This window comes from Euphorbia lathyris, chromosome 4, assembly GCF_963576675.1.
Source record: "Euphorbia lathyris chromosome 4, ddEupLath1.1, whole genome shotgun sequence".
Taxonomy (NCBI): Eukaryota; Viridiplantae; Streptophyta; class Magnoliopsida; order Malpighiales; family Euphorbiaceae; genus Euphorbia; species Euphorbia lathyris.
This window is the reverse complement of record NC_088913.1, coordinates 5,740,135-5,751,068: the sequence shown is the minus strand read 5'-3', so window position 1 is coordinate 5,751,068 and position 10,934 is coordinate 5,740,135. Positions and strand designations below refer to the sequence as shown.

Here is a 10,934-nt window from a genome sequence, read left to right as displayed (position 1 = left end):
CACGTACTTGTTCCACCTACGGTGGAACGCACAGTTCGTGCGTTCCACCGTAGGCGGAACAAGTAAATCGCACCCGCCTGGTGCGATTTCTGGTTTTTTTTTTCCAATTTCGGAGCCAAAAATCATGAATTCGTTAATTATTTGAACGGAAAAACTTACCGTAATACCCATGTATCCTTTGCCCTTGCCTACTTTTTGTGTCATGTCGTTTTAGGTCGGTTTTTTGAAAACGGAAAGAAAGTAGAGAGGATTTGGAATTTTCAAATTTCTTGTTTGAAATAATGAGAAGGGCAATATGGTCAACAGGGTGTGGTGAACCGGAATTAGGGGGCGGTATATAGTCGCTCACTAAATTTATTAATTTGATATCATATTTTGATACTAAATAAATGTTATTATATTAGTATAATTTTTATGAATATAGTTGATATTATACTATGTTATAAGATTAAATATGAATAAAAATATAATTTGCACATGATTTTTGAATATCGGTTGAACCCCGATTGGATCCCGGTTAAACCTCAAACCATTGACCCTTTGTCTTTTCCGGTTGTTTGACCGATGTAGTTTTTTGTTTGTGATTAACTTGCATTGTAAAATTGTAATTGTGCTAGTAATAGAATAAATATTTTACACATAATTAACATTTACAAAATCTGATATGATAATTAAATAACGAGTTAAATAACGGTTGAACAATCTATCAAAATTTTTTGTTAGGTGATATCGTACAAACCAATATCAAACATGTGGCGTCTCAGATCAATCGTCACGTGTTCCAATATGAGGCCTTTAGTGTAACTCCCATTTCTATAAAAAAAGTAAAGTAAAATAGCATAAAACCATAACTATACTGTATCCTGTATATATGTGCTATAATTATAAATATCAAAGCATCAATGGAACGTCTCCCCTTTAAGGGAAATCTCATTCGGCTAGGTCGAAAACTCCACATCATGGAGGATTTCTCCAAAAGCCAGACTCCTAACTCCTAATAGGAGAGGAGTCCTAATGCTAAAAGGAGTCCTAGAAAAAGAAGGGTTCGGTTCGGTCTTATAAAAAGACAGGTATGACCATATCACGTGGTACATTAACACTACAACTCATAACTTAGACATCAGAGTGGGTTCATCGGACTCCGACCTCTCTCTGACCCTTGGTTCTATTTTACAGTTTAAACAAGGAAGATCGAGCAAGACGTGCATACTCTCCATCACAAATTCATAAACTCATATATCATTAGGTAAGGATAAAATTGTACAATTTCATACGTGCAGCATTAGGGGAAAATTCGCACCTTATACCAAATTATAAAGGGGTTTGCTATTCACCGCCTCCGAATGACTTATCACCGCCTCCTCTTCGACATGTTTGCCCTTTGCATTTTTCCATTCAAAAACTTAATATCCACTCTCTCCCGAACCAAAAATTGGATTTATGAAAAATGAACCCGAGAACTTTGAGAAAATCGAATAACTACCGTTCCTATTTACACCAATTGAAATTCGTCTCCAAAAACTAACCGATCCAATCAATATATAAAAAAAATCCATCCAAAATGTGCTAAACGGGTGATTCACACCATTCCACCTAGGCAAAAACGGATCCGTTTCTGCCTAGGCGGAAACGGGTGGATCACTTGTTTATGTCATGGTGGAAATGGGTGGATTACCCGTTTCTGCCATGGCGGAACAGACCACCCGTTGTGAATCACTCGTTTAGCACATTTTGGATGAATGTTGTCTCCGAATCCGGAGATGGAACTCATGTTTTCGATTCGATTTTCAAATAAAAATACTTATCCAAGAAATCATTAGTTTTTTTCCTTTACCGTGTTTAAGTCCTATGAATATTGTTCGGGTTTTTTAATCGAAAAAATTTAAGAGAATTTCAGTTTTTAAGTTTAAAAAATGAAAAGGACAAAAGTGTCCAAGAGGAGACGGTGATAAATAATTTAAAGGTAGTAAATAGCAATCCACATTAAAAATCAGAATCCACACCAAAAAATCTCGAACTTCAAAAAAGAAACAATTAAACGTAAATTGTCAATATGATTTACCTTAATGTTGGTTTTTTCTATTTTTTATAACCCTTGATTAATACGTTTCTGTGTTTCTTGTCTGTATTGTATTTCTATTTTTATGTTAATGATGTTGTGATTGGAGATTTGCCACTATAACAATAGGCTAAATTTGTCTATAAGTGGAATTTTGATGGGCTACATTTGTCTTGATCAAGAAAGATATGATAAGTACAAATAGACATTACGTATAAAAAGGCTTAATACAAATGAGGTGTGAACCATTTATGTTTGACTAAAGAAAGCTTTACCATATTCTTAATTGTGATTTTATACGAAAAGTATTAGCAATCAGTTAAGTTTTACCAAATAAATTTACACAATCCGCTAACAAAAAAAAAAATATAATCAGCTAATAGCTATTTACCAAACAAAGTCATCATCTAACGTGAACTTATTATAAAAAAAGCCTTGATTCCCTCCTGAAATTTTAAAGTGTTCCATAGCGCATTCAATTTGCTTAAAATGTTGAAGGCAACACAAAAGTACCGATTCGAGCAAGAGCCCAAAGGTAAGAACATCTTGATCGAAAGTGAGAAAGAGTTTCTTATAGTTCTCTCAACTTGCTTAAATTATCACAATAGCTCCTCAACTTATTTAAATATAATCAACTAATCACTCTATTGCAAAGAAGCAAACTGTATACTAAAGCACTTACACATATTTTGAAAACGCCAAACAACCAAGGTCGGGATATGAGTTATAATATGAGAGAGAACAAGTTTTACAGTTGAACAAGAACTTTATTATTTTTTTCTATTCCTAGAATTATGTAATAACATTTGAAGAAGCGTGCAACACACATGTACTTGTTAAGGGTTAAATTACATATGTAGTGTACAAATTTTGCCTTATTTCACACTTTGATGTACAACCTTCAATTTTGCATACAAAATTGTACAACCTCCTCCCACTAAAATGTACAGCCGGTAATTATAACGGGTCAACGAGTCACCTCAGCAATTTGACCTCCCTAAAAGTCAAAATTTCTGAAATTGCACGTTAACCGGTCAACTTTTAACTTTTAGATCGGTGAAATTGCTAACGTGGCACATTCACTTCACGTTCACTTTAGTGGGAAGTCACCAAAAGGTTGTAATGTGCAAAATTGAAGGTTATACATCAAATTGTAAAATAGGGCAAAGGATGTACACAACGTATGTACTTTAACCCATGTTAAGGGAGCTATCGAAACACTTAAAAAGTTCAGCGCCAATCAAGTTTTTTTGGACAATGATGTATTAAGCTTCTTACAAAATAAAAACCAAAAGCTTTTGGATTAGAACCAAAACAATAATAATAAACCAAATTGAGAAGAAGGTTGAATATTTTAGAGAGATTTCAAGAGCAGCAACTGCAGAATGAAAATGAAGAAGGAATTCGACCAGTTCTGCGAATATATTCAGCTTGCTGCTCAGTTTTTGCAGCTTGTCTATTTCTTTTCGCTTCTGCTGCTGCTCTTTTCTCTTCAGCCTTATGTCTTGCTGCTGCTAGTTTGTTCATTAGCCTATCTTGTGCCTCTCCTCTCATTCTTTCAACCTCTACCTGAAAATAACAATAGCTCCTCATTAAACTCACTTTCTATTAAATGCGAAACACAAAATCTACACGCAATTTTAGTGTTTGGATTTAGGTTAGTAAATGTCGGAGATTAATATAAGATATATGATTTGGCCTTTCACTATTAGCTTGTTCCATGACATGGTATAAGAGTCTTTGGACCAAATGGTCGATGGTTCGAGTCCCGGTTCCATGACCGTAGTTAATAATATAGTCAAAGTTGTCCAATTTTAGTGTTTGGATTTAGCTTAGTAAAAGTCGGGGATTAATATAAGATATATGGTTTGGCCTTTCACTATTAGCTTGAGCTTTTAGTTCAAATGGTTTCGTGACATGGTATTAGAGTCTTTTGACCAAACGGTCGATGGTTCGAGTCCCAGTTCCACGACAGTAGTTAATAATATAGTCAAAGTTGGCCAAACGTTATTTCTCTCATGGAACCAATTGAACTAAAAGTTCAAGCATTCGGGTTTGCTAGGGTTGTCCCGGGGGTGCCAACCTAGTTGGGATGTCTGGGCGCCTCGGCTTTGTCCCAACTTTTAATAAAAAAAAAAAGAACTAAAAGTTCAAGCTGGTAGTTAAAGGTCCACTTCATATTTAATATCTGACACACCCCCACACGCGAAAGCCCACTAGGCTTGAAGCGTGCACAACATAGGCTCATATTACCATGTCGTACAATTAAATCGACAAATGGGGCTGCCAGGAATCAAACCTTAAACCACTTGGTCAGACTTTATTGTTATAATAATGCAAAATTCAGGATTTTATGTCAAGATAATTTACCCTGAGAAATTGTCCAAGATTTAACAAGGTTGAGAACATGGTTTTTCACAAAACATAGCAGATTGTCAATAAAAGAAAAATGGAGAATAAAAAAAAAAAAGTTGCATCTAATTCTTTCACTTCCAACTAAGTAACAAACAGTTCAACATGTCCCAGCTAATTGCATGGAAACTCCTCTTCAGTAGAGTTTCCACGTTTCGTGAACGTTTCTGTTTTCTATCTATGTTTTCCTAGGAATAATGTTTCCGGTATCCGTCTCAGTTTCCATAGTGCCCCAGCATTTTGCACAACAGACCATATCAAAAGAATAAAAATTATATTTACTACTATTTACTTAGTTCAACTGCTTGAAACGGTCACGTGACAAATAAAAATATATTTTTTTATTTTTTTAAACTGTCACGTGGCATACACGTGGTTGCCACGTGACTGTCATGTTATACATAACAGAGTTTTTTCTGACATGGTTGTCACGTCACTATTGCAGTGACTTTTTACGTGTGAATTGGTAGGAATGACTTTATTGAAATAAAAAGCAAAATTCAATGACTTTATTAAAACAAAATGAAGTTCCGTGACCTTTTTGAAACTGGCCACAAACTTCAGTGACCATTGGTGCAATTTGCACGGTGATATATAAAGGAAAGTTCAGTTCGGGTATCCTGAAGTATAATTTCCAGAAGCAGGAAAAAGCATCCATAGAGTCAGCCACAGATCAGACATACCATTGACTACATTTGACAAGACAGTTAAGTGAAGCTGATTGCAGCCTATACATGTTATAAACACAAATATAAGGCTCCAAACTGATGTTTTAGACTCTTAAATCTAATCCTTATAGGACTTGCTCAAACTAATTCAAAAGAAAGTAAACCAACTGGAGACTTTGTCTATCGAGTTTCAACACACGAAGACTTGATGTAAACCCAAATTAAGCTTATGATTCTATAGTATCTGAGAGACTATTTTAAGAAGCCTCGGATATTAGGGCTTTAAGGGTTATAGACCTACCAGCAGTCCAATTTTCTCACAATCATGTTCATTGGTCAATGGGGTGCACTGAAATTTAGATATACCAATCTACTTATGCAGCATAATGCTTTTACTCATGTCATTGTAGATTCTATTTTTCCATCATTTGGCCAATATCAATTGAACATCATAGAGCAGAAAAAGAAGATAAAAGAGCACAAAATTCTAAAGTACCTCTATTTTCCTCATCTCAGCTTCAAATTTTGCTTTCTGATGATTTTCCCATGCTTGAATTTTCATTTCTTCACGTTTGAACCTGAAATATTCATATAGTACGAGTTATGATCTCACTTCAAGAAGCATATATTCTCAAGAAAAGAAAATCCAGAGACTGCAAATCAGTAACCATCACAATCTCTATGTGGATTTACATCTGAAAACATAATATATACCCTGACTATCTTGAATATTCTATATTTTTCAGTTTTTCTTAAACTATACTTCCATTTTCGGTTTTCAAATAAGAGGAAGTTACAAGTGCAATTGAAATTCCAAACTGCAATTCACAACACCGGGATCTCTCTTAAACTAACAAAAAGTGTATTGCTATTTATTTCACCTGGCAAAGCTATGTATTAGAAATCACTGTGCTAACTGTTCTACAAAACTAGCTCATAGCATGTTTTCAAAATCAGTTTTTGGTGTGCTTTCGCATTAAAATAACAGAAGGTATAGTCTTCAGAATTAGAGGGCGAGCCTTGGCGCAACGGTAAACGTTGTTGTCGTGTGACTGAGAGGTAGGTCACCGGTTCGAGTCTTAGGAGCGGCCTCTTGTCAAAAAATTGGCAGGGGAAGGCTTGCCCCCAATACACCCTTGTGGTGGGACCCATCTCCGGACTCTCGCTTAAGCGGGGACGCGTAGTGCACCGGGCCGCCCTTATAGTCTTCAGAATTACTAAATCAACTTAAGCTTAGTTATTATCTTTCTAGAGCTGTTAACTCACACTTCCCATATTTGCATTGCACCATCCTTTCATAATTGAAGTATATTACCAGATTCACTTGGATATCAGAAATCAACAATCAATTTTCCAAGACCAGAGAAGGAATTTAAACTGAAAGAAAGAAATGGAGATAAAGAACTAAATTGTTGGCTCAAAGTCAAATACCTGGCCATAAACTTGGCTTTTTCTGCCTCCTCCCATGCTGCTGCACGTGTTTCAATCACACTTTTGGTTGGTTGTTGTCCTGGTACAATTTTCAGTGACGTTGATGCATCCTTATCCTCCTCCTCCTTGCTAGCCCAGGCAGTAATGTTCATTTTACCTAACTGGTTCCCCAAAGCAATTATTTCCATCCTTGTTTTCATTTGCAGTTCCTTTTCTGACAACACCTTGTTTGGGCTGAGATGGTCACCCGAAGGATTTGCTGGAGATGAAGCTGGTGCAGCTCTACCAGGAGTCGATGGCCTCGAAGAATTTGGACTACGTATTGGAGTAGTCGCCCTTACTGGAGTGCCAGTCCTAGAAGGCTCTTGGCTAGCAATGGGAGTCATTTCTGTACCCATATCTCTCATTGACACAGACCTAGCTGTTGAAGGAGGTGGAATAAATGCAGTTGCACTAAGTATCGCCAAAGATGAATCATGCCGGCTAAGGCTAACTGCCAGAAAGAAAATGCAAATGATTGGCTTGTTCTAAGACATGAATTACTATCCAAATTGCTATAATATAAGGGTATGCATAAAAGGAATTCCACTGAACTTGACATGCAAAACAAATCCCATACAATAGCTAAAATTAGAGCTTCCTACTTCCATGAATTATAAGATTCCTTTCATACCATTACTCTGAAACATAAGATCTGAATTTTCAAAAGCACAGCTAATTGAACAATCGAATATAATCCAAAAAACTTACAAGGAAACTTGGTAAAAGCCTTCAAAAATGGGCTCCACGGCTTACAACAACAATGACAACATAATTATTAGAAAAAGAATTCTCGTTCTACCAACTTCTAGATATTAAATACCAGGTTATCCACAAGATTATGTTGTCCAATCAAAGAGGCCATAAAATCTGAGTGTTGAAATACTCCTGTATTAAACAGCTTAAAGAGAACCATGTCAAAGGCTCAACTGGACCGAGAAAAGTGGATGAATTTCTTATTAGCCATGAGAGCAATTTCTTCTTACTTTGCAATTCAAGATGATATATCTAATAATTAATGGAAAATGTTCATAGCATAATCAGAAACTCAAGACGAGCCCCTCCAAGGGAAGCAGTGTTTGCAGTAGTACCCTTTCGAAATAAAACACCCAAAAGTGAGAATTTTTCCTGGCAACACCATAAGCCTGTAACTCACATCTTTCTCCATTTTCATTTTTTCACATGTTTGCACAGGTCAAACAAATTTTCCAATATCAATCAATGATTAATAGCAGTGCTGGAAACAAGTTCTAGGGGGAAGCAAGTTTTTCCTATATAACTCTCATGGGAAAATATTTTGTAGGTTCACCGTCTTGGTGATCAAGTTAACGGCCAGATTAAGTGCCACAAGCAATTAAGAATATGAGCCAATAACAGTAACAGTTGTTTCTTACTTGCTGACTCCTGAACGGAATTCTCAATCATCATAACAGGCTTGCCATATGAATCTGCAACAGGGTATGGATCAGTCTCCCAACTAACAAATTTCTGCACCCCAATTTCCTTCTTAGTTTGATTGCCATCAACCCATTTTGTATCTGGTTCATCAAATGCCACCATTTTTTGTGCTGGAACTTCTGTAACTACCTTTGTGGAAGCCTGCCTACTTAGAGTTGCAAGATTACCCATCTTGCGTGGGCCAAGTCCACCCTGCACATGTGCATGCCCAGTTCTTTGTCGGGTTGAAGTTGGGCTTGCTATCCATTTCTGAGCATCATCCCATTTAGATGGTAATGGTTTTGAAAATGGTGCAACTGGCACTCTTTGTGAGGCACGCTCTTGCTTCTGAAACTCGAATGAGGTAGAAGATGCACTAGTACCATCATGTCCGGTTTCATGATCTGAAGATGAATCTTCCTGGGATCTAATTCTTGAATTGACAGATGAATGATCTTTAGATTTACGATCAGCACCCATCTTGGCACCCATGGAGTCAGCTGTGGTTGAAGTGGAGCACTCCGGTAATACACTAACAACATCTACATCTTTATAATTATCAGAGCTGCTACCACCTGCAGGAGATTTTTTTTACTTACTAATCAGTAAATGCAACTACTAAAATGATTCAAGTTTACACTTCCAATATCATACCATCTATATTCATTTCCAAAACATATAACAATCGAAAACCTCAACATCAAACACTAATTTCAGCGAGAAAATAGTGGGAGAAAATGTTCAATGATGGAAGGAGCCATTAGTTTTTATCAACACCACATGCCCAAAATCTAGCAGAACACGAGCATTTCCTTTTCCCAAGGGGGAAAATAAAAATTCTACCATGTCACAGTAGCAGCTAAATGCTAAAGAAAATGGAGAACGCACATTATAAAACAAGTACTAAACATTAGCTAATACTGAATACTAGTTGTTTATAATGTAAGCTCTCCATTTTCAATGATGGAAGGAGCCATTAGTTTTTATCAACACCGAATGCCCAAAATCTAGCAGAACATGAACATTTCCTTTTCCCGAGGAGAAAAATAAAAATTCTACCATGTCTAGTAGCTAAATGCTAAAGAAAATGGAGAACGCACATCATAAAACAAGTTCGAAACATTAGCTAATATTGAATACTAGTTGTTTATAATATGCGCTCTCCAATTTCTTAAGCATTTAAAGCAAATGAAAATGAAATCTGATTGGAAAGAAAATTAAAATAAGTAGCATAGTTACCAGTATCATCATCAGGAAGAGAGGCTTGAGATCTGAAGGTATAATTAGATTCGATCTCCTCCTCTTGCATTCTCTTCTTTTCCATCCCAAGCAGCATACTCCTGAGTTTACCTGGGGAAAAACCCCCGCCCTGCAAAAAATCAGTCACACATTTTCACTGATTTGACAGATCAGACGAAAGAACAAAAGCAGAAGTTCGAAAACCTAAAAAAATAAAATAAAAATGCATGAACATTGTTGTTTCGTAAACGGAGAAGAACGTTGGGAGAAGATAAAGTAAAGCGAGAAGATGAAGCAAATACTAAAAAAGAGTACAATAAATCACCACACCAGAGGCTTTTCGATCCTTTCGTAATCCATTTGGAAGCGAAGTGAGTGAATTGCGATTTCAGATATGATGAATCTTCCTTCGCTTGACTCTATTTCTTCTTCTCAGGCACAGACATGGCTGCAGCAGCTCACCACCCATTGCCAAATATCTCTCAGCTTAGCCTTTCACTGTCTCTTCTTTGACTCTGGTCAAAGCTAAACTTTTTAGTTATTATATTTATTTTCATGTTCATCAGCAAAAGTTATGGAGTCAGTGGTCACATTTTTTGTCTTTATATAACATAAAATACTATATACTATTGTTTAATTTGATTATAATATAAACTTTATGATTGTTCAGCGCCGAAGTGAAGTTCAACTTTATTTCAAAAAAAAAAATAAACTTTAAAGTACTATTTGTTTTTGACGGAAAAAAAAAAGTACTAGTACTAATTATTAGTTATAAAATAGGTGGATAGCTCGGGCTCTGACCGCGTGCCTGTTGAAGAATGAGCCGGTATTGGATGTGATTAACTCAAAAACAAATCGAACATAGAAAAACATATGAACAATAAAACCATAAATTTAAAATGAAAGAGTTGGACAAATTTGAAGTCTGTATTAGCAGTTTCCTTAAGATAATATCGTCGCTATTGACGATCGTCTCCCAGGATACAACAGATTACGCAAACGAACTCAAATCGTGTGTAGACTTGTTATCACCGGAGTAGGAAAACAAGAACATTATGAACAGACAGAGAGCATAAATATTCACAGAATATTTTTTATCAATAACCTTTTTAATGGCTTATGAATTTGACAATCCATTCTATATAATAGAACTCGAAAGGGTATGTCTTTTTACGAACGAACACGACTGTACACGAACAGATACGACTGTTCACGTACGAACACGATTGTTCACGACTGTTCATGGAAGGAGGTGTTTGTTGGTATTTAAATTAATATATAATTTTATTCAAAATTTTCCAACAGTCGACAACTCATACGTATGGCTTGGTTAAGGGAACCCATCGGAGACATGGTGAAAACGAATCTTCATAGGGCAATTGTCACTGTTTATGGATTCGAACGTGAGTGTCTATCCATAACCAGGATGAAGCTTATGTGAAACTAAGTGGAAGTCTAAACCGACTGATGTTGAAGAATCAACGGATGGATTGTGGTTAGGGGTGAAATACCACTCGAACCCAGAGCTAGCTGGTTTTTCGGCAATGTTTACATGGATCTTAATGACCAAATAAATCTGGTTATTCATTAATAGATCTAAGCTTATTAAATCTAAGTCTTAGTATGTTTTAAATCTCTAATATAGGATT

General features: G+C 36.1%; 1 protein-coding gene across 2 annotated transcripts; it reads right to left on the bottom strand.

Moving 5' to 3' along the window:
• Positions 1-3,275: 3,275 nt before the first annotated feature.
• LOC136227868 (uncharacterized) lies at positions 3,276-9,863 on the bottom strand. 2 transcript variants are annotated; one of them, XM_066016638.1, is made up of 6 exons: positions 9,616-9,863; positions 9,286-9,415; positions 8,004-8,621; positions 6,571-6,991; positions 5,636-5,717; positions 3,276-3,628 (listed from the first exon to the last, which is right to left on the bottom strand). In XM_066016638.1, the coding sequence occupies exons 1-6, from the start codon at positions 9,643-9,645 to the stop codon at positions 3,425-3,427; spliced, it is 1,485 nt and encodes a 494-aa protein (XP_065872710.1). In that variant the 5' UTR covers positions 9,646-9,863; the 3' UTR covers positions 3,276-3,424. The 2 variants fall into 2 exon arrangements, with proteins under 2 accessions (XP_065872710.1, XP_065872709.1); XM_066016637.1 differs by having other exon boundaries at positions 6,571-7,063; positions 9,616-9,860.
• Between the last annotated feature and the right edge of the window lie 1,071 nt (positions 9,864-10,934).

What these genes read in the sequence shown, in the direction of transcription:
- LOC136227868 (XM_066016637.1), bottom strand. Translation starts at nt 9,645, where the DNA reads ATGGATTACGAAAGGATCGAAAAGCCTCTG. An exon ending in TCTTCCTGATGATGATACTG is followed by an intron (nt 8,622 to 9,285) that starts GTAACTATGCTA and finishes AATCTCCTGCAG; the next exon opens with GTGGTAGCAGCTCTGATAAT. An exon ending in TTCCGTTCAGGAGTCAGCAA is followed by an intron (nt 7,064 to 8,003) that starts GTAAGAAACAAC and finishes TCTTTCTGGCAG; the next exon opens with TTAGCCTTAGCCGGCATGAT.